Source organism: Protopterus annectens, chromosome 2.part2 (assembly GCF_019279795.1).
Source record: "Protopterus annectens isolate FY-2018-M chromosome 2.part2, PAN1.0, whole genome shotgun sequence".
NCBI lineage: Eukaryota > Metazoa > Chordata > Ceratodontiformes > Protopteridae > Protopterus > Protopterus annectens.
In genome coordinates, this window is record NC_056730.1 from 1,135,123,054 (window position 1) to 1,135,147,872 (window position 24,819).

At 38.3% G+C, this 24,819-nt stretch overlaps 1 protein-coding gene across 6 annotated transcripts in view; it reads right to left on the reverse strand.

Annotated features, from left to right (window-relative positions):
* TRPM3 (transient receptor potential cation channel subfamily M member 3) overlaps window positions 1-24,819 on the reverse strand; it is a 2,946,644-nt gene that overhangs the window by 1,856,388 nt on the left and 1,065,437 nt on the right. For all 6 annotated transcript variants that reach the window (XM_044064372.1, XM_044064373.1, XM_044064374.1 and 3 more), the window contains exon 2: window positions 17,287-17,366. In XM_044064372.1, the coding sequence (XP_043920307.1) occupies window positions 17,287-17,366 (80 nt within the window). The remainder of the gene's footprint in view (window positions 1-17,286; window positions 17,367-24,819) is intronic.

The window sequence follows — 24,819 nt, forward strand, 5'->3', positions numbered from 1 at the left end:
AGAACAAAAACTCATTCTCTTTAGCCTTGGTAGATCTCCTCCACCAAATAATGATTTTACCATAACATCTAAAGATAATTTACAAATCACCCCAACAACACACACAAAACTATTAGGTATTGAAATTGACAATAATCTAAAATTCGACATACACATAGCACAAACAATTAAGAAAGTTAACAGAAAGCTCAGACTCCTTTACAGAAACAGACAGTTCATCACTAAACATACTAAAGCCACCTTAGCAAGGACTCATCTCTTATCCATTCTCCTTTATTCCTCCCCTATCTTAACTAACCTTCGCCACACTGAACTAAGCAAAATGGAATCCTGCAACAACAAGATTGCTACGTTTGCTACCGATACTTCTCATAGATCCCATTACTGTCTAGCTACCAATGCTTCTCATAGATCCCATCACTGTCTGGCCCTCAAGCAACCTAATTGGCTTGAGTTACCTCAACTACTCCTACTCAGCCAACTCTCAATAGCTCACAAGCTCTACTACCTTCCTGACAAAACCCCAGCACTTCAGAATCTAATTCACCCCTATACCACCACTAGAACCTTAAGATCTACTTATCAGAACCACATAAATGTCATCAAACATAAAAATGATGCTGGCAAATCTCTCTTTGCCTGTTCCATTGCCAGAACATGGAATTCACTCCCTTGCCACTTAACTTCCACCACCTCTACTGCCCAATTTAAAAAACTTTTCAAAACCCACTTAAATAACTAGCATTGCTCATGTTACAGCCCAGGTTAAGTGAAACCACAGCACTGCTGCTAGGATTCTGCTAAGGATCAAATGGTTGCTCCCCACTTCCCAATCTATATTTGTTATTCAGTGACAAGTCCTTTAAAGTTCTGGTTGACTGTTCAGCCAATGTTATGTTCTCATCAACATCATCATCTTCTTTCAGCTGCTCTTGTTAGAGGTTGCCACAGCAGATCATCTGTTTCAATTTCTTCCTGTCCTCTGCATCTTGCTCTGTCACACCAACCACCTGCATGTCCTCTCTCACCACATCCATAAACCTTATCTTAGGCCTTCCTCTTTTCCTGTTACCTGGCAGCTTCATCTTTAGCATGTTTTTCCCAATATACTCAGCATCCCTCCTCAGCACATGTCCAAACCAACGTAATCTTGCCTCTCTTGCTTTGTCTCCAAACCTTCCAACCTGGGCTGACCATCTAATATACTTATTCCTAATCCTGTCTACCCTTGTCACACCCAGTGCAAATCTTAACATCTTCAACTCTGCCACGTCAAGCTCTGACTCCTGCCTTTTTGTCAATGCCACTGTCTCCAACCCATATAACATAGCTGGTCTCACTACCCTCTTGTAGACCTTCCCTTTCACTCTTACTGGTACTCGTCTGTCACAAATCACTCGACATTCTTCTCCACCCAGCCTGTACTCTCTTCTTCACCTCTCTTCCACACTCGCCATTACTCTGAACTGTTGATCCCAAGTATTTAAACTCATCCACCTTCACCACCTCTACTCCCTGCATCCTCACCATTCCTCTATCCTCCCTCTCTCATCAAAACTAAAAAAAATAAAAAAAAAAATAACTTAACTCTCTATATTCATATTTACATGGAAATGGCTTATTATTAGAAATTTAAAAATTGTTAATCTCTGTTATGTATGCTCAATTGTATTCTTAATATGTATGATGTTATGTTTTCTTATATGTTCCCATTTTCTCTCCTTTTGACTATATTGGTATTTGGAGATTTTCTCCCCGGGCCTCCGCTGAAAATGGACCTGTGTTCAGACGCACTTTCCCGGTAAACAAATGTAAAATAAAATAAAATACAAATAAAATAAATTAAGGTTTGTGGTCTGCACTGTTGTGGCAGGACAAGTAGCTTACATCCTTCTAAGTTGGGAGTTGCTGATTGAAGGCTTAGTGTCTGTTATTCTAAAAGTGTATTAGTTCTGGTTTAAGCACTTGGGTTTCAGGCCAGTTATTTTACATTATGAAGGTGTGGTCTGCACTCTTGTGGGAGGAGAGGGTAAATTATGCCCTTCTGAGCTGGGAGTTTCTGGTTAAAGGCTTATTGTGCTTGCTTATTTGGACTGTTTCTTTCTGAAATTGGTACACCTTGTTTGCTATAACATAGACTACATTCAGACCTGCTGAATCTAGCTTTGTTTGTACAACTTGAGCCCTAATCCAGACTATCTTTTTTTGGAGAAGGTTCCCCTGCACCCTAGTGGCAGGAGTGTGCAGTTAGAACTTGTCTGATCGAAGACTGTTGGAACAGGGCTCAGTTTTTAGCTTTTTATTGGTTAATTGGTTAATATGTTTAAATCAGTTTTTTCATTTGCTACTGTTATTGTCTTTTGGCTTTTCCTGGTTAGGGGTCACCACAGCAGAACTCTGGTCCACTAATGATTGGCAGTAGAGTTTTACGTACTGGCTTGCTGGGCCTAACTCACAACCTTCAATGAAGGAACGCCCATTCACGCATGTTGCTACACAGAAGACGCTCTAACTGAGAATCGAACGGGCAACGTCTAACTGTGAAGCGACAATGCTACCACAGCACCACCACCGCAGTTCATTTTCTACTGTTATTAAAAAAAATAAAATAAAAATACACTTTATGCATTGCTGCTTAGCTAGAGTTAAACTATTCCTGACGCCATAAAGTCTGATCTTCAAATTTTCCCTTAGAGCTAGCCAATTTTTTTTAGTTTGAGCAGTCAAATCTGCTTCTTTGAGCTCAGCACTTGTTCAGAACTCGTAAGCACTAAATAAGCTACAAATTACTACAGCACTCAACTTTACTTACTTGTCTAGAGGAAAACAGTTTTAGTACTTTATAAATAAGAACCTATCCAGGCATATCTAAGGGTCAGCTCTGGGTGTTTTCTGCTGTCTACTTGATGAATCTGGGCATCTTGGGGCAATGCAGCAGTTGCCTCATGTACACAGACAACCCTCTCTTCCTACCACCCAACTGTACAACCTGTGAGGGATGCACTTATATAGCCAAACTGGAAGCAAAGCTCTCTTCACCCAAGACTGGACTAGACAGTCAAGAGGAGAAGTTAAACACTTGCACCATACCACACTCATCACATAGTCCCTTAAAACCACCAAAACACACACATAGCAACACAAAACACACACCTACATTCACAGAGGCTCTCAACAAAAACCTGATAAAGCAACAGAAACCTGAAAAGCAGAAATGCAAGCAACCTCCAGCCCCCAACACAACCCAAATGACAAATAGCCAACAAACTCAGTGTGTCATTCAACCACAGCCCATAAGGCATAAAAACGTACCCACCACTCTAGTCATAGGTGAGTCTATAGTCAGGTACACTGATGTCCCACACACCAGGCTAAACAAGGAGAAAGTTTCTGTCAGCTGCCTGTTGTGTGCCAGCACTCAGGTCACTCCACAACAAGTACAAATATGACTCTGTCATTGTCCATGTTGGTGTGAATGACCTGAGATGTACCTCCCTGGACTACATGAAAAGACACATGGAGGAGCTCTCCAATCTTATAGCCCAGGCAGGTATGACCCTAGCCCTGAGCAGCATCCTGCCATCACCCAGAATTATACCACAGTACGAGGACAAAATGATTGACTTCAACAATTGGCTTAGCTTCTGGTGTCATTCTAAGGGGATCCAGTATCTGTCGGTCTGGGATTACATGATCGACAGACCTTGATGCTTTGCCAGAGATGGCCTGCACCTGTCACCCTTGGGATTCCAGATACTGGCTAAAGCTTTTGCCACCCCTATAGTGCCTTTTTTAGGCAAGGTTCAAATGACAAATTCACCACCGTACCAGGTACAAGCAAGCAAAATCTACGGGTAATGCTACTCAATGCTAGAAGTCTAATCCCCAAAATGCATTCATTCGAGGCATTCCTTAAAATGTAGAACATCGACATCTGTGCAGTGACAGAGACCTGGTTCAAGGCTCCAGAGAGCACCCCTGCATTACCAGGCTATAATTCATACTGCACCTTTCGGCCACCTAACCTGGACCGAAACACTAAAGGCGGAGGTGTGTCCATACTCATTAAGGATATCCACACCTCCAGGCTAGTTGCTCAGCATAATGCATCCGAGATTATCTAAGTGCAACTAACTCTGGGCAAGACGGCAATCCAAATTGTAACTCACTACAGATCCCCCACCATGCTCCAGGATTCCCACTCCTCATTTCTTGATCAACTGGAAAATATTAGGGTACAACTCAACACCCTAATAATGGGCTATTTCAACTACCCCACCATTAGCTGGGAAAACTACTCATGTACCAACTCTTTTGCTCAACGCTTTCTGGAATTCATAAATTCCAACACCTTGGATCAACTTATCCACACCCTCACCAGGGGCAGCAGTATCCTAGACCTGGTCATTACCAACATGGACGACTGGTGTTCCACACCAGAGGTAATTTCCTCATTGGTCAGATCTGACCACAAGTTAATCACCCTAGACATCCACATCCTGCCCCCACCCCCCATTAGGGAAACCACCATAAAAAATTTCTCCAAAGCCAACTTCACACTTCTTAAGACAAAAGTGGCAAACTTCACGACACCCATGCAGACGGACAATAGAGGTACAACTGCTGAATCCTACATAAATGCACTTTATAAGTACTTACACTAGTGCATGGATCGTGCTATCCATAACAGAACCAAGATGCTATCCTCCACAACAGAAGAAAGAAACTGTTGCAAAAAAGAATAAAATCCCATGATTGGAGCAACTCCCTGGTCAGCCTCAGTAAGAAGCTGAGATCCGTCATAAAAGCCTCCAAAGCTAGTTCTGAAAACAAAATCGATACTGATTCTAAAGACAACCACAAAGCATTCTATAGCTATTCCAAGAATCTCAATGGCAACACTCAGATCTGGTCTGAGTTACAGCACAATAGCACTAAATATACAGAACCAACTGATATTGCCAACATCCTGGCAGAGAGGTTCAGTGCTAACTTTACCCCCCTCTCACCCCCTAAAGGGCCCATCTCTATACCGGAAGAATGCATTGATCCTGTAATCATGGCTGCACAGGTAAAAAACACACTCTCCAAAGCCAAGAACACAGCATCCATGGGACCCGGCAACATCCCAGGCTGAGTTCTACATGAACTACAGAATGAACTGGCACCCCACCTAAGCACCATGATCAATCATAGCCTCACCTCAGGCTTTGTGCCCACTGATTGGCACACAGTGACAGTTATCCCACTATACAAAGGGGGAAACTCCCCAGACCCTGGGAACTACTGCCCCATTAGCCAAACGAGCCTGGTTTGCAAGGCCATGGAATGTATCATCATGGAACTTTGACATTGGTAATCTCCAAACTCTGGACCCCACACAGTTCGGGTTTGTAAAAGGCAGATCATGTCTCCTAAACCTGATAGACTTCTTTAAAGCAGTCACCAAAGCTGTAGATTAGAGTAAGGTGGTTCACACAGCCTATCTAGATCTTGCCAAGGCTTTTGACACTATCCCCCACTCTGGAATTATAGATAAACTTACTAAACTAGGTATAAATCCCTATGTCACAAGATGGATTGCCAACTGGCTCACTGACAGAACCCACACTGTGAAAGTAGCAGACTCTAAATCCGACTTCAGATCAGTGACACGTGGAGTACCACAGGGTTCAGCCCTCGGTCCTCTCCTGTTTGATATCTACTTTTCTGAAGTACAGGCTAACACAAAAAGTCTCTGGCTAATGAAGTTCACAGATGACTGCAAATTAGGAGCCATAATCGAAACTCCTAATGATGTGGACTTCCTACAAAAGGGCTTCACTGAGACAGATGCTTGGTGTCAAAGCCATGGCCTCAAGCTCAGTGCCAAAAAGTGCATTGTCATCCCATTTGGTAAAAACTCTGTATCCATATAGGTGGTAGTCTACTTAACACTGAAAGTGTGACAAGAGACCTTGGGACACAGGTGGACAGTAGTCTCTCCTTTGATAATCACATCGCCACAGTAGTCAGAAAATCCTTCTATGTGACACACGTCATCACAAAAGGTTTCTCATCCAGGAAAAAAGAGGTAATTGTTCCCCTCTACTCATCACTCATTAGATCCATTATAGAGTACAATGCCCCTTTTGGTATGTACCTCACAAGATATCTACAACAACTGGAAAGGCCGCAGAAATACCTCACAAAGAAGATTACCATCCTCAAACAGATGCCCTATGCAGACCGACTCAAAAAACTCCATCTTTACTCTGTCGCATATTGCCTACTCAGAGGCGATCTCTGCCTAACATACAAAGCTATGTCAAACCCAGAGCTGTTGGACATGCTCCACTTAAAGAAATCTCAATCTCTCTGAGCACACTCTAGGGACCTAAACCTTGTCACCATAATAAATAGAACATGCTGGAGGGATAGATTCCTGTCCCAGAGACTTCCCATACTCTGGAACAAACTACCTATCTATATCAAACAAAGCTCCTCATTAGCACTCTTCAAGAAAAATCTTGATGATTGGATGGGAAATAGGAACTTCAACCCGGGGATCACCTCTGTGGCTCTGCTCAACAGGGGCACAGGAAAATAATTTTCTTGGGTGGCGAAAGCCAGGGTACCTTTATGGCAAGGCTTATATATGCCCTGGGGCCAAAAGCTTAGTACCTACCTATGAAATTGTTTTACAGTCTACAGATCCCTTAGCAAAGCCCCAGGCGTGCACTGTGACACATCTGTGTTAGATCCTGGTTCAGCTTCTAGTCAAGGAGGTAGTGTGGAACTACAGAATTAGGTGGCCAGATATTATATCATTCTATAGCCAGCACTGAAATTATTTTAGATATTAGTGAGAGATGTGATAGTGACACTCAGCACTCTGTTATTGGAACTGACAACAAAGACACTCATCTACTTCATCTTGCCTTGCTTTTATAAGTAACTTAACTACAGAACAGTAATTCTTCAGTCAGTTAGGAAAATATAGTGAGACTAGATAAATATTGTTTTTTTTCTGTATCTTTTTGAAACTTCAATATGTGTTGTTTTTTATATTTTCATGTGAATTGAAACTCTGGTGTTTATTGTAAAAATATATTCAGTATTTCATGTTTTCTATTTTATTATTTATTATTAAATATATCTATACCTTTCATTGTGGCTGGTCTTTTAGAAATAGTTTAACCTTTGAGAGTAATTGCATTTATTTAGTGACACTGTGGGCTTCATGCTCCTGAAAGTATTGCTGCTTGGTCAAACATTACCATTTGTATAAGTATTAACTTTACTGAGAGTAATGTGGTACCCTGGTAACAGCCTTAAAATAGCTTGCTGGTGGCAGTGAATCTACCTTATAGTCTGGGTGGAGGTAGCAGAGCTGTTAAATCTGTGCCAGCCTTTCCAGGTGTGTGTGTGTGTGTGTGTGTGTGTGTGTGTGTGTGTGTGTGTGTGTGTGTGTGTGTGTGTGTCAAAAAATCAAACCTCAAAGAGTGTGTGTGCCAGCTACTTGAAACAGGGACACAATGTACTGATTTCTACAGAGAGAATGGTGGACTCTTATTTGGGCCCTGGAGAGGAAGTCTAGCCCTAGATCTGTGCTTGGTGCAGAGAGCTGCATATGAAAATACTGTGTCTATCCATTTTTTGTTCTAAGTGAACATTCCCCACCAGTCAGTGGTGAGGACTATGGCTCCTTGATTACTGGCTCAGATAAGTGATTTCACACCATGCTACATGCAATGTATTAAAAAAAATGATCTTAAAGCTTACACAATGATAAACACAGATGTACTGATATTTGACCTCTGTTTAGTGCAGGCAAAAAGATATTAATTGTTCAAATAATATTATTTATATCCTCATACATTTTATATTTTTCTAAATACCTCAACAAAACCTCATTTGGAAGCCCTCAGCTGGATGAACAAAATGCCACCGATAGTATGTAAATAACTTGAATGGTTGCTGAGATACGTTATTTACAAAATATTATAAACTTAATGGTTATTGTGCTAACTTGTGACTTATAAAATCCAGTTTAAGATATAGAACCTAAAGAATATTACTGCTTTAAAAATGTTTTGTGCTGAAGAGCTTGACATTTACACTTCTTTTTTAGCTCTGATTTTTCAAGAGATATAAACATTTGTTTGAAATGTGAGGACATAATCTGATTCTAACAAAAAGTTTAGGCTCTGCTCTTTGGAAGTTACAGTTGAAACTTTCAGAACTCCATTAGAGGGAATGCATTAATGCAGCTTAGATTCTCTTAGAACATCATCATCATACTCAATCCCCTCTTTCCCATTTTTTCTGCATGGGAATGTGTTGCTGCATCAATTGTCACCCCCATTTCAATTCAGTGTAATTTTCCTGCCACCTCTGTTTAGTCATGCCTGACTCTTACACGTCTTCAGTCATACAAAACGTCCATCTCTTGGATGGAGGCCCTCAGTTTTTCTTGCCTTTCTCCTGTGTCTCTGAAATCATCTTTACCAAATCATCTTCTGCTTTCTTGCACATATGTGCAAGCCAACGTAATCTGCGTCCTTTAACCTTCTCTGTAATTTTAGTTACTTTGGCTTGTGCTGTCATTTCTTTGCCTATCCAACAGTGTGCATCCTACCACCCATAGCAAGCACTTTATCTTCATCACCTGTAGATTCCTCACTTCCTCTGTCTTCATTGCCCTAGTCTCTCTACCATACAGAAGTATGTCACACAACTGTTTTCCTACTCATGTCTTTTTGGCATTCTTCTATCATGCACTGCCTCTGACACAATATGACAGCTGGCTGTAGCACCTCTGATTCTAACTTTGACCTCCTCAGTCTGACTTATTTTCTCCTCCACTACCCCTTCGGGATAGCTGAAGTTAACAACCTATTCCAATATTTTCCATTTTGTCTCAGTTTTCAACTTTGTCTGATTAAACCATTTGCTGCCATGACAACTGTCTGTCTGTACTTGGTTTTATCCTGTTTACCTTTAGTTTTGTGTTCCCATCCTAATTTATTTGTTGAATTTTCTATTTACAATTTGCTTATAATGCCACATTGTATGCATGCAGTGGTTTGTTGCTCTGTCTCCTCTAACCTTTTTCTAATACAGTCTGTCACCAATATGAACAGCAGTGGGTTCAGAGCAGAACCCAGATGCACAACTATTCCCACTGGGAACTGCTCTGTGTGATTTCAAACATTGTTCATACATTTGTCATTGTATCCTTATATGAAGCTTACATTAGTTCTTCCAACATTTTTGGGATTTCAAACCACCACAGAACTGGCAAAATCAATTTCCTTGGACCTTTTCATATGCTTTCCTATAGTCTAGGAATACCTAGTTGGACTCTTTCCTCATTTCCAGCTTCTTCTCCGCTATCTGTCTCACTGCAAACATCAAGTCAGTTGTGCTGTATCCTGATCTGAAACCAAACTGCTTAGACTCTCTTAGCAAACCTGAAATACAGTCAGGTTATCCTACTGGCTTACTCACTTACTCTTGTCACAATCCAGATGTGCTATTGCCAAGGATATATTAATTTCAAAACTGTAATATACTTTGCCATCAGTAGTACTAGGCCTTCTCGTACTATATAAGTGCTTTAAATGACTGTAATGTTGTTTTATCATTCTGACTTAACCCCTGGGAACTACAAGCAAATAATCCAAAACAGGAATCCAGGCACCTCGAAGCTGGAAATAATCCAATAATCCAAGTTATAGTTTAAAAACCTTTTAATGTGAGCGCTTTTGTTCACATAAATAAAATGAACTTCTTCAGACAAGTAAAAGGCATTCAAAAGAACATTTAAATACATTTCCTGATTCAAGACATCACAAACCCACCCTAAAAAGTCATGTGATTATCAAGTCATATGATCAAAAAATTCACATAACCTCTGGGAACAGCAGTATGTCTCTCATTGTACCACTAAATGTCTTCCTGTCTTTTGTCAAACACTGCTATCCTCCTCCTCATAAGCTTCTTAATATACAGACTAACGACATTTGATAGATGTTAATCTTCACATTACAAACTATTAATTTACCAACACCTTGTCAGATCACAAGACTAAGGAGTCTTTTTACTATGTAGACATTACATTAGCTTAACTATTTTACTGGTGAGTGTACATTCTCAAAATTAGGTTATCATACATAAAATAATCATTCAGCTAACTTTAGAAATATAGATGCCATTCCCCAATTTAGGTTCTGACTGTTGCAGCATTAATAACAGACCTCTCTTTGTAACAAGCGTGGACACTGTAGTTAGTTCTGCATGGGTGAATACCTTGTCCACCTTCACCTCATGCTAATACAGTACAGACTGCTTGATATAACTTTGTTTCCTTATCATTACTCCATGCTCACTTTCCTTCTAACCTTTTCTACAGGAGCTACTATCCTTCAATCCTCCTTCCTTCAATCCACCCTCCTTCATTATTCCTTCTACTTGGTATAATATCAAAGTTTTTTCTCTTTGCATCTATGACCTAAAAACTTGGGTTGACCCTACTGCAACTCATTTCATTTGTAGCTGATTGTGTATGTAAGTCGCATACATATCGACAGGGAAGCTTATTTATTTTTACTGTACAACACTGATATTGACTCAGGTCATTGCTGAAAATTGCCATATGTTAATCAATTTACTTGGTAAAGAAATATAAATAAATTAGTGCCTTGTTAGTTTTTTTTTTTTTTTTTTTTTATGGTTTCCACACAGTGTCTAAAACAGTCACCCTTGTGGTTTACATAGTTGGGATAGTCAGTGTTATGAGACTGAGATTTTAATTAATGTACTTAGTTTACATGTACTTAATGTAAACATATTATGCAGTCCAATACTAGTTTTGCTTGCATATAAAGCATGCATATTTTGTTTTTTTGTTTTAGTGCATCACAACAGCTGTAACTAAGCTCTGAGTATTATTCAAAGTCAACCCTAATGAGGAAAATTACATACATAGGCAGAATTGTTCTGCCAGATGATGGGATACAGATGGCTCCAAAATACAGTAGCTCTAGGTATTATAAGGTAATTAAAAAAGGTTCTATTTATGATGTTATATGGAAGAAATATGGTTATTAATAATTTTGCTAGCATGTAAATATGTTTTAAGGACTAGAATTGGAACATCAGTAACTCCAGGATATGGTTTGTCACACTGAAATTCAGTAAACTGCCTCCACGGGTAGGGTGAAAGTAGGAATGGTAGGTTTAGCAATGCTTCAGACATACAGAGGATACCATGAAACTTTTACATTATGATTTCTTTCTGGAGGTCAGATCTGTTGATGATATTCTCTTCAATGCTGCAAATATTTTTCACTTAATGGAGGTTGGCTATAGCAGTCATTTTGAAAGTGACACCTTGATTTATGGCATTGGGACAGTTGTTAATAGCTGAAAATCATGGTAGACCAGTGCTTCTTATAAACATTCTTGAAAGGTGCAGTAGTTTTGCAAGACGGTATTGCCAGGTAGGTTACATAAGTTTGGAAACACCATATTTTAAAAGGAGCATATGTTCATGTGGCTTCATAGGGAAAATGTAGAGATATACTTAATTCTACTATATGCTAATAGAGAAGATTGTACTGCTGAAATGTTATTTGAGATAATTTTGGAAGAAATGTTTTGTCTAAATCTGGAGCAAAATAAATTAATGTATTAGTGGGAAAAATAAAAGAAAAATGAGAAGGAATGATATACAGCTAGTTAAATAATGCTATTGTAAAGTGATTAGGGTAAGAGAGAATGTAAAATTTTGACTGCAGACAGTGATGTTTATAGATGATAGTTTATAAAAGAAAAAAGATGATGATGGTACAAGGAAAAAAGGGGAAGCTAGACGTAGTGTGGAAATTAAAGGAGAACATTACCAAAATGTCAAGTTTCTTTCCAAAAAAGTGATTTCCTTCTCCGTAATCTAAGATTAAAAGTTCCACATACAGAAAAAGCATAATTTTATAATTATTCCGTTAGTTGTGTGCTTGCACTTGTTTTTGTTTTATTTTTACATGAACTCTCACATTTTCTTTCTGATGTTAGTCTCAACATCTGTTACATCAAAAAGGCTAGGCAGGACTGAATAATTAGGTGAGGTCATTGTTTTAACTACAAAGTCTTTAAAACTAATGGGTTTTAAACATAAGTATTTAAAAATGCCTTACCAATTATAAATTACCACTATCGTGCCACAGATAAGTAGTGTAGCCTGGAGTGACAGTTCAGAGTCAGAACAAAAGCAAGGGGTTTCAGGCATAGTTTTATCATACATTATTAGACTTTCTGTTTCATCAAGCCATAAGAGTGTTACAAAGTAGGAAATACATTTTTATCTTACTCTCCCGATTTTCTGTCAATATTTGATTTGCATTTTTTTATACTGCATTTTCTGTAAAATTGCATGTTATCTTCCTGTGGTGTTTGTTGAAGTTGTTTTACATTTATATGCAATGTATGATTAAGGCAAGTCAGTGAGTTAATGGAAGGTAATTAACATAAATTAAACTAATTCTAACTACAGTATTAAAGTGTGAGTGCAACACAAGCCAGATCAGCCTAAGTAATAACTATTAGTTAGAGAGGTCAAATTCCTCAAATTGAATTTGGAGGAGAGAGATAACCACTGTAAATTGTCCTCTCATTAAAGGGGTGTTTTTCAGTCCCTATACAATGATATCAGGGATGAGAAAGCTTTAACTAAAATACAAATTCACTCAGCATGACAATATCCTAATATAGCGGTATAACCAATCAGAAAATAATAATAATCACTTACTTTTATACAGAGATATTAGTAATGCAGGAAAGTTCAAGATACGGTGAAAAACACATTTTTCAGGTTTCAGTTACCGTTCTCATTTAAGTAGTACATAGGTACTGAGCAACTAGACTGCTTTGAGCTAATGAGGACTGCAACATTTGATTGGATGCCATTGATCAGATGACCAGTATAATTTACAATATCACAAATGCAATCATGAAATAGTCTAAACATGCAGGCTGAAACTTATGTAAATATATTCACATACCTCATTGTATACTTCAAGCTTCATTGGTGAGGACAGCTTGTATCACCATCTATAAATTGTTTATTATAGGAACTATTACAAAGAGCCCAAAGGATATCTGTTAAAGGCAGTGCACTATACTTGCTAGAAGAAGCCAAAACATTACAGTGAGAAGAATGTAAGAAATAAAGTTAAAAGTATGGTCCTGAACGGAATGGGTTGAGGTTGGGAAAATCATTCCTATAGCATTATGTGATCAAAATCAATAGTTTGCAGCAAAGCAGAGAGTGGGGAGGTTAATGCTAAGCAAAAATGTCCACTAAGAATAGCAAGCAAAAAAAAAAAAAAAGCCAAATAACAAAAACATGTAAGAGAATAACCCTACTATTTTTCTCTGACTGCAGTAGCCTAGTGTAGATACATAAATATGTGCACTTCAAAGTATACTCCTGAATGATCTCTCAAGAAGTAACTAGTCAAGAAATGACTTCAGATTTAAAACATTATGTATAAGGCATCCACATCAATAGCAGCATCAATAGCTTTTCTGTAAATTGTAGACATACAAATTGTATAAAAGTCTAAATAGTTTTTGCAAGAAAAATGTTACAGTTAAATCTGCCTTACACTGCATCAGCGTACCAAATCTAAACATGCAGAAACCAGAAAATTCTGTTCACTATCAAACCAAATTGAATTGTTTTCTATAAGCAGCAAAACGCAGCTTGACTGTAATTAAGTTATAAGAATCTAAGAAGTTAAGAACACAATGGAAGTGAACACAAAGCTTGGTCAAATGATTCAGCTTGTACTAAGTTACACAGAGTTTAATTAATTGGATGGAATGAGGCAGATGAACACCTTCAGGTTAAAAAGAGCTAAGTCATAAATACCGCTGTAACTACTCTATCTGTTAACTCAAAGCAGTAAAGTTACTGCAATCACAGCTACTTCTTGATGTTCAAAAGTAGTGATGTTTCATATACTCATTCACTTTGCCTTGCACAGAATGCTTGCTACATATTTACATAGCAATCCCTGCAGCATAGCATGACCTTTGCCTTAAGGAGCACACTTGAAAAAGCAATGGCAACTGTAACTGCAGTTCATAAAGAAGTGATCTTAGCATATATACTTGGCATGTAAAATACTTTCTGAATATATACATCTGAAAACTATGCCTGAAACCCCTTGCTTTTGTTCTGACTCTGAACTGTCACTCCAGGCTACACTACTTATCTGTGGCACGATAGTGGTAATTTATAATTGGTAAGGCATTTTTAAATACTTATGTTTAAAACCCATTAGTTTTAAAGACTTTGTAGTTAAAACAATGACCTCACCTACTTATTCAGTCCTGCCTAGCCTTTTTGATGTAACAGATGTTGAGACTAACATCAGAAAGAAAATGTGAGAGTTCATGTAAAAATAAAACAAAAACAAGTGCAAGCACACAACTAACGGAATAATTATAAAATTATGCTTTTTCTGTATGTGGAACTTTTAATCTTAGATTACGGAGAAGGAAATCACTTTTTTGGAAAGAAACTTGACATTTTTGGTGATGTTCTCCTTTAATTTCCACACTACGTCTAGCTTCCCCTTTTTTCCTTGTACCATCATCATCTTTTTTCTTTTATAAACTATCATCTATAAATATCACTGCCTGCAGTCAAAATTTTACATTCTCTCTTACCCTAATCACTTTACAATAGCATTATTTAACAGGCTGTATATCATTCCTTCTCATTTTTCTTTTATTTTTTCCCACTAATACATTAATTTATTTTGCTCCAGATTTAGACAAAACATTTCTTCCAAAATTATCTCAAATAACATTTCAGCAGTACAATCTTCTCTATTAGCATATAATAGAATTAAGTATATCTCTACATTTTCCCTATGAAGCCACATGAACATATGCTCCTTTTAAAATATGGTGTTTCCAAACTTATGTAACCTACCTGGCAATACCGTCTTGCAAAACTACTGCACCTTTCCAAATTCTGTCCTTCCAGTATGTTTGGTATTATTTTGATAAAATAGTGCCAATAAAGGCTTACAAATAATACCAAACATACTGGAAGAACAAAATTTGGCCATTAATAGGGAAAACACTCAACTAACTTGAGTCAATAATATACCTCCAGCAACTTGTTTGCAGACAAAGTTCTACATAAGATTAATTGGCAGTGTAACATACCTGAGACCGTGCTTTTATTTCTTATCGACAGATGTGAGATGTTTGGTAATTTGACAATCAGACCCACTGTAGAATGTTCCCTAAACATTGTTTTCCCATCAGAAACATGAATAGCATTAACATGATACAGCACATTATTCGCAAATCATATATCTTCCCTGATTTTGTGCAGCTTTGTATAGTCTTGTGTTAACAAAAGAAATTGCAGTTTAGCATAACACTACTGAAAGTCTAGTATGTTACAGAAGCATGCAACATACACTGTTGCACTGGTGTAACAGAAACAAACCAATTACATGTGCTGTAATATGAGAACTGTTGTGCTGGGTACAATACTTGTGCTATAATTATTTGAAAGTGTGTGTCTCGTTAGCTACAGACATCATCTGGTACTGTGGTTCAAGTGGATGGAATAAAACTCACTCTGACCTTTTGTGTATAGCATGTGCCCAACAACAGCAGGGTCTCCGAGTATCGTCTTTAATTTGTAGGGTGTTATTCTGTGCTTGGCATGACTTCAGACTGTATTGTACAGGGTCTCCAAGTATCATCTTTCATTTGTAGGGTGTTACTTTGTGCTTTGCATGACTTCAGACTGAACTGAACAGGGTCTCCACATATGATCTTTCATTTGTAGGGTGTTACTTTGTACTTTGCATGACTTCAGACTGTACTGTACAGGGTCTCCAAATATCATCTTTCATTTGTAGAGTGTTACTCTGTGCTTTGCATGACTTCAGACTGTACTGTACAGGGTCTTCAAGTATCATCTTTCATTTGTAGGGTGTTACTCTGTGCTTTGCATGACTTCAGACTGTACTGTACAGGGTCTCCAAGTATCATCTTTCATTTGTAGGGTGTTACCCTGTGCTTTGCATGACTTCAGACTGTACTGTGCTATAAAAGAAAGCAAATAGCACAGGCTGACGCAGACAGTAACTCGCTTCTCACTAAGCAGCTTGCCTTGTAAGCATCTGGTAATTTTTTACTTGTAAACATCTGGTAGTTTTATAGCACAACTCAGCGACAAGTACGATCTGTAGATGACTTCCGTTTTCTTTGTCTTGCTGTTATGCTTGGTAGAAGGCAAAATACCTGCAATGTAAGTGTAAGCACAGCTATAGTTTTGTTATATACAGTCTTTTAATGTACCTGCTCTGGTAAGAGAAGCAATACCGGTTCGCTCAATTCCTACATAATGTTCTTCTGAAGCTGCAGATACACAAATGCCAAACGCCTTGGGATGCTTCTGGTTTGTGACTGCTGTTTGTGTTCACTGTGTCCATATGACAGTGATTAGTTACGCTGCAGTTCCTGCATCAACTAAGTTATGTATGACATGATATGGATGTAATTCATCTGCAGCTGCAGTCTTGTGGTGTGAATGGCCCACTTTGGCACTCATTTCCTTGAAGTGGTACCAAAGTTTGTCATTACTGTATTTGTAATTTGTTACATCTGGCCACAAATCAATGCCACCTTGTTTTTTTATCTGTAGATCTGTACTGTGATGAATGTCTCTCTGGGACTGTGGTTTGGGTCGTCATCTGTAGGGCTGACTAATAGGATATAAAGGCTTCTCAGAAATATTCAGTGTGACATGTCACAACAATAATTTAATCAAGTGCCATTTCATATAATGAGTCATTAAGTAAATACACTGGGGTGTACAACTGCAACAGCCCTATACCAGTGGTGGACTATGTGACATCTGTATGTTTTGTGGCACAATAAAGTAAGGAGCCATGTGCTGCTTCTGTACTGCATGCCATTGTTTTCAGCCCCTGAGCCTTGCATGTTTCTGATGTATACTTCACACATTGTTGTACTGCTGTATACAATGCTAATTCCCCAACTGTCTAATCCATTACATATACAAACAGCACATAGTGATGCATGGCTGTGCACAGTAAACAAACTGCAGAATGCATCAAAGTGCCAACTGTGCCATTTATGTGTGCACTAATGTCAAAAGGTTATAAGTAAGAAGCAGCAACTGGAATAAAAATGTTTTCCTTTCTCTGTTATTATATTATGTATAGCATTAAAGCGTGCAATTACCTATGGGGGTCTTTGGTGCTTGGTATAATATGAACACATTCTCTCTTGGAAAACGCTCTTTCTATCCAGGATTTCTGGGCCTAAACAGGAAAGAAAAAACAAGACTTATTACTGCAAAAAGCCCTTAAAAAAAAAGAACAAAACACAAACAAAAATGAACACATTAGCTGTTACTGCAGTTCAAAAGCTTACAGCTCGTACACTATGATTTATTTTATACATTCCACTCACCCAGCTCTAGCAATTCTGAAAGTCAAAATGTGTTAGTAAAATAATACTTCTGGAAATATAACAAGAATAGATAGAAAAAAAAAAAAAAAAAATATATATATATATATATATATATATATATATACATATACATATACATGGATGCACTTTAGAAGCTCAAAATACTGAAATATCGAAATTCAGTATTTCGAGCCCATAAAGTGGAATCCTGAAAACAAATAAACCTCAGAAGTGTGAAATTCAAAACCTCGCACAACGAAGATTTTTAATTAGCACTTCTGGTGGTTCACTGTGGTTGTGGATTCAAGTAAGTGCTTATTTGTTAAGGGTTTTGGGTAGGGGCTGTGGTGTGTGTTAGTGTGTTTTGTTTATGTGATGCGTGTGTGCTAGGGGAATGTAGCTTGTGTGGTGATGTTTTGTGTGGATTTGTATGTAGTGTGACCCATGAGTTTGAATATTTAAGTAGGGGGGTGTGGGGGGGTGCAGCCCCCCATGGGAGGGTGCAGGGGTGCTTGCCCCCCTGCTTTTACGTAGTAGAGTAGAGCACTAGTGTTTATGTATGGGGAGGAAGGTGTGTGTGTGTGTGTGTGTGTGTGTGTGTGTGTGTGTGTGTGTGTGTGTGTGTGTGTGTGTGTGTGTGTGTGTGGAGTAGAAGCGCTAATTCAAAATCTCCAGTGTGTGAGATTTTGAATTTCGCACTTCTGAGTTTTCGTTGTTTTCAGGTTTCGACTTTATAGCCTCGAAATACTGAATTTCGATATTTCAGTACTTTAAGGATATAAAGTGCATCCATATATATATATATATATATATATATATATATATATATATATATATATCATTTACACACACACACACACACACATATATATATATATATATATATATATATATATATATATCTATTATATATCTATAAAACATAGATTCATAGGTGTGTGCATTTGTGCAGTTGTGCAGCAAGGCATGTTGCTATTAACGTTCCGTAAATGCTAACCTGGGAAGAGTATGCCTTTAAATTTTATCACTTCCCATAAGTAGCATTCCTTTCTTGTCACTCATTTTGTGGTCTGAGTGATGTCTGCAGAGACTGAAAAATAAATATCCAGGGCAGTTTTATTGGAAGTGGATGAGTTTGTTGACTGCTGAATTATAACCAGGTTGTCAGATCTTAAATATGTAAAAAAAAAAGACATTAAGCATAGACACCCCCATCTAGCATCAAATAAACAGAAAGCTACACATAAACATTAAATGTGAATAAGAATAAAATGACTTTTGAAATTTTGAGATTGGCCATTTGATTTATGGCTAGCTAACAGTTGGAGAGTTCAGTGCATACTGTGTTGTTGAACAGAGTTCAATGATACGGATGAAGAGGAACACATGAAACAATAGGGTGTAGAACACATTACTTACATAATGAACCACAGCATCACAAGGAATATTTTGTTAAAGAAACGATTTCAGAAAACTGTACATTCAACGAGTTAAGTTTGGCGAGCTGTGAATTGCACATGTGAGTTTGGGCACAGGTATGAGTTTTGTGTATTTTTTGTGTGAATGGACAAGGTCAGAATTTATACATTCTATCTTAGTCAGTGACACTTTTTAAATCACAAACATTATAATGGTAACATGATAATATAAAATACAGTGATTATGAAATGGGAAGTCTAAATTCTTGATAGCGTTACTAAAACCGAATGTTGTGTCTTTCAGCTTATCCCGGTTAGCGGTCGCCACAGTGGAACTCCGGTCCGCTAATGTTTGGTAGTGGATTTTTACATGCCGAGTTACCAGCCCTGATGCACAACCTTCAACGAAGGCACGCCCGTTCACGCATGCCTCCACACAGAAGATGCTCTAGCTGAGAATAACTTCTTCTAATGAAAGGATTTCTTTCTTATGTTCCCTAAATATGAGAATGAGTCTTTTGCTCTGGGATATTAACTCGTTTTTCATTATGACTCATCATAGATTATTGCAATTTATCTGAATTTTCTCCATATATTAGGACTACAAACTGAAAACATATGGCAGGAGTAGATAACTATTAGCACAATAATGCCTAAAGAATGGGCGTTACAGGGAAATAATAGGACACCCAGGGATGTTGTGAGGGCAGAAGACCTCCTCTCCATCAAAGGTCTGTTACTTCCTTGTAATGACTACCCTGAAGGACAATAATGTAAATATACATATTTATATTTTATGTAAAAACAATTCCAATACCCTAACTGTAATACTGCTTAATTCTGAAGATATTTGCAACTGTCATTGTGGACCAGGGAAAAGCAGCATAAGAGCACACACACACACACACACACACACACACACACACACACACACACACACACACACACACACACACACACACACACACACACAGTAAATACTGGATTAGTTATAGCAGTAATGGAATTGGAAATTGCAGGTCAGTGCACTCATTCACTAACCAGTGTATCCTTATGTTTTCAGATTGCCCTTGAGGACCTGTGATTGTGAAAAAAATAGATTTGTTTATTTCACATGTAAGAGGGAAGTGGCAAGGAGTAGGAGTAGGGTGGCATTTGATCTCCGTGCTTAATCTGGTTGAATCATGAATGTTGGAAATAAGTATTTGACAGTGGAATCTGTAATCAGATAAAAATTATAGTTCAAATGAGGATGTCATGGCAAAGGAGGAACTCTTAAGCCTACAGGCAAAATAGCAAAGTTTTTGTTTCCTTCTACATGAAAGAAATCCATTGCTGAATTACTGTAGTTTTTATTGAATGTCTAAAGGGTAAAACAGAAAGATTAATTATGGACTGCAGCATTCTTCAAATAACCTGCAGATTATTGTCAGTTTTGGAAGTAATGTCAAACAAGCAGTTCAGCAGCAGGGCGCAATGCTTTTCAAAAATACTGTTTTGTAGCCCTTAGACATGGAACCAGTCTTTGTCTAGAGGTATAGTTAAGGCATGGAACCAGTCTTTGGAGGTATAGTTAAGGCATGGAACCAGTCTTTGTCTGGAGGTATAGTTAAGGCATGGAACCAGTCTTTATCTGGAGGTATAGTTAAGGCATGAAACCAGTCTTTGTCTGGAGGTATAGTTAAGGCATGAAACCAGTCTTTGTCTGGAGGTATAATTAAGGCATGGAACCAGTCTTTATCTGGAGGTATAGTTAAGGCACAAAACCAGTCTTTGTCTGGAGGCATAGTTAAGGCAGGGAACCAGTCTTTGTCTGGAGGTATAGTTAAGGCATGGAACCAGTCTTTGTCTGGAGGTATAGTTAAGGCATGAAACCAGTCTTTGTCTGGAGGTATAGTTAAGGCAAGGAACCGGTCTTTATCTGGAGGTATAGTTAAGGCATGGAACCAGTCTTTCTCTGGAGATATAGTTAAGGCATGGAACCAGTCTTTATCTGGGGGTATAGTTAAGGCATGAAACCAGTCTTTGTCTGGAGATATAGCTAAGGCACGGAACCAGTCTTTGTCTGCAGGTATAGTTAAGGCATGAAACCAGTCTTTGTCTGGATATATAGTTAAGGCATAGAACCAGTTTTTATCTGGAGGTATAGTTAAAGCATGGAACCAGTCTTTGTCTGGAGGTATAGTTAAGGCATGGAACCAGTCTTTGTCTGCAGGTATAGTTAAGGCATGAAACCAGTCTTTGTCTGGAGGTATAGTTAAGGCAGGGAACCAGTCTTTGTCTGGAGGTTTAGTTAAGACATGGAACCAGTCTTTGTCTGGAGGTATAGTTAAGGCATGGAACCAGTCTTTATCTGGAGGTATAGTTAAGGCATGGAACCAGTCTTTATCTGGAGGTATAGTTAAGGCATGGAATCAGTCTTTGTCTGGAGGTATAGTTAAGGCATGGAACCAGTCTTTGTCTGGAGGTATAGTTAAGGCATGGAACCAGTCTTTGTCTGGAGATATAGTTAAGGCATGGAACCAGTCTTTTGTCTGGAGATATAGTTAAGGCATGGAACCAGTCATTATCTGGAGGTATAGATAAGGCATGGAACCAGTCTTTGTCTGGAGATATAGTTGAGGCATGGAACCAGTTTTTGTCTGGAGATATAGTTAAGGCATGGAACCAGTCTTTATCTGGAGGTATAGTTAAGGCATGGAACCAGTCTTTGTCTGGAGATATAGTTAAGGCATGGAACCAGTCTTTGTCTGGAGGTATAGTTAAGGCAAGGAAACAGTCTTTATCTGGAGGCATAGTTAAGGCATGGAACCAGTCTTTATCTGGAGGTATAGTTAAGGCATGGAACCAGTCTTTATCTGGAGGTATAGTTAAAGCATTGAACCAGTCTTTATCTGGAGATATAGTTAAGGCATGGAACCAATCTTTGTCTGGAGGTATAGTTAAGGCATGGAACCAGTCTTTGTCTGGAGGTATAGTTAAGGCATGAAACCAGTCTTTGTCTGGAGGTATAGTTAAGGCATGGAACCAGTCTTTGTCTGGAGGTATAGTTAAGGCATGGAACCAGTCTTTGTCTGGAGGTATAGTTAAGGCATGGAAACAGTTTTTGTCTGGAGGTATAATTAAGGAATGGAACCAGTCTTTGTCTGGAGGTATAGTTAAGTATTTTTTTAAAGAAATGTGTTATTCTGCTGCAGTGCTTGATTCACAGCTTCTCTTTTTCTCCCTGTACTAACTACAAGCCTGTGAGTGCCATGCACTATTATTTGGGTTGTTTACATTTGGACGTATCCATGTACCCATTTGAAATGCTGTAGTGTGATTGTTGCTGTGTGCTAAGAAATGAACCGCAAACAAACATAAATGAAAGATACCAAAAATGGACTACTTCAGTATACAATGGAAGAACACAACAGAGAAAAGAAAAGAAAGAAAGAAAAAATATTTCAGAAGAAAAATAATAGAAGTAAACTGACGTTGGATAATGTGTACTTATGATTTTATTATTACTGCAGAGACACTCACAATACCAACCGATGCATGTTTAATAAAACAAAGGGAAAGCACTAACCAGTGAAACTACAGAGTTAAAAACTACTTAACAAAGAAATAAAACTGCACAAGTTACATAAACACACACACACACACACACACACACACACACACACACACACACGTATGTACACATCAACAAAACCCTAATACATTAATCTTTTTTTCGGTGGTGCAAGTCCCTGCACACTCCGCCCACCCCCACGTAGAGAGCACTCCCACAACCCCTACTAACTGACTCTGTCTCTCTCTCTCTCTCTATATATATATATATATATATACATATATATATATATATATATATATATATATCTATATATATATATATATATATATATATATATATATATATATATATATGTGCACACACACCACATACATATTCTTCTCTTTCAATGTATTTAACATTCAACTTCATATCCATCTTTATCTTCGCCTTTCTCCACCTCTCCCATGCCTTCTAGAATTCCTTTGTGGATTCAATTTCTACCACCAACACTAGCAGTCTACTCAAAAAACCTTTATGAAAAAATACTTTTGCAGATCCAGGAAGTACAATTTGCTGTCTGTGCCTCTTTCCCCCTTATCCTTGCTGTTCAGAGTGATGCAGTAGATCTCTCTGATATAATCTTGTCATTGAACCTAGCCCATGCCCCCTACTCCTAATTCTATTAGTCTAAAATGAGAACGGGTCCAGCTCACCATGTTTCTGGTCATATACCCTTTCTCCTCAATCCCAGGCAGCATTTTAGGAGAGTGCTTTTCACTGTACATCTTACAGGAGTCAGATGCCTCTCTACTAGCATGATATTCAAAACAGTAAGCAGTCCTCAAATTTTAGCCTGACCAGGTCCTGCAAAAGTGGGGGTGTTACTTCATTATTTTTGAAGCCTACTGCTGAAGGTACATCCAACTTCCATAGCTCTCATATTCTGTTCTTGATGGTCATGGTCTGGTATGGTCAACAAATCACATTGTACTCTGTTGCTGTCTGCTGTACTTCTCCCAGCTTATACTCCACACCAGGGTGTTTCAGCCCAAGTGCAATTCTTTGCATTTATTAGAACTAAATCTCAACAGACACTTTTTTGGCATATTTAGAATCCTTCCCTATCTGTCACTATTTCATCTATCATTATGATACCCAAAGCTTTTGATTTTATTGATCACTACCTCCTCTTTCATACCATCCAAGAAACTGTAGTGAGCTCCAGCACTGTCACATGGTCCCATGATTTCATAACAAATAGGTATTTCAGAATCAAGGTCAGCTCATCCCTATCACTCCTGGCACACTTTACCAAAGGAGTAGCCCAAGACTCCATGCTTGCTCCACTGTTGTCTTCAGTCTTTATTAACAAAGTATCTCCTGACCTCCTTAACCTTCCTATTATTCTTTAAACTGATGAAATGGTTATCATTTGATCCAATCCCTCAAAATCATCTATTCAAATGCATATTCAGACTGACCTCCACACAATTAATTCCTGGCTAAGCAGCTATAAGCTCCATACCCATCCCCCTCAAAACAAAAAAATATATACTTGGAACCTCACAGAAGTTGAAAAAAAACTCCTAAAAATCTCAGTTTTGCATATTTCGATGGTACATGAATAGAAACAACCACATCCTTTTAATACATAGGTTTGTGGTTGACCCACTCATTTAACTACCATAACCACATTGAAAAACACCAAGAAAAAAATCAATTTTCTTTAATTCTGGTCCTGAAAGATATCCTCCTTTCTAGAGCTGCAATAGGCTCAACTATACCCATTGCCTTGGAAAAATTCATCAGCTCTGCAGACCACTCTGATTCATTTCCAAATCCTTCCTTTTGGAACAGCAACCTCTCCTATACTAGCCATCTCCCAGGAACGTACACAGTTGAGCTACTGCTAACTACTTCCACAAGGTGTTTTACCAACTCTTGCTGCCAGACCCCATAACAAAACCATCCCTTATAACCTCCATAATGTCTCCCAATTGACCCACCCTCTCCACACACCTGCAGCCAAACTACACAGTACTGACCACTCCTTCTTCATTCTTGCCCCTAAACTCTGGCAATCCCTCTCCCTCACCATCTCTTCTTTCTTCACTTTACGATCACAACTCAAAAGACAAATCCATTAAAAATCTGCCTGCAAGTTCTTCTCCGCTGGACACATCACGTAACTCCTCCCTCACCTGCATTATTTCTACTTCTACCTTCTTCTCACCTGCCACTCATGTTCGATCTTTTCTATTAAAATTCATTCACATTCTTCTTTGTTAATAATATTTGGTCATTGTTTCAACAGTTGGCTGGATTCTATTCCCTCTGTGATTG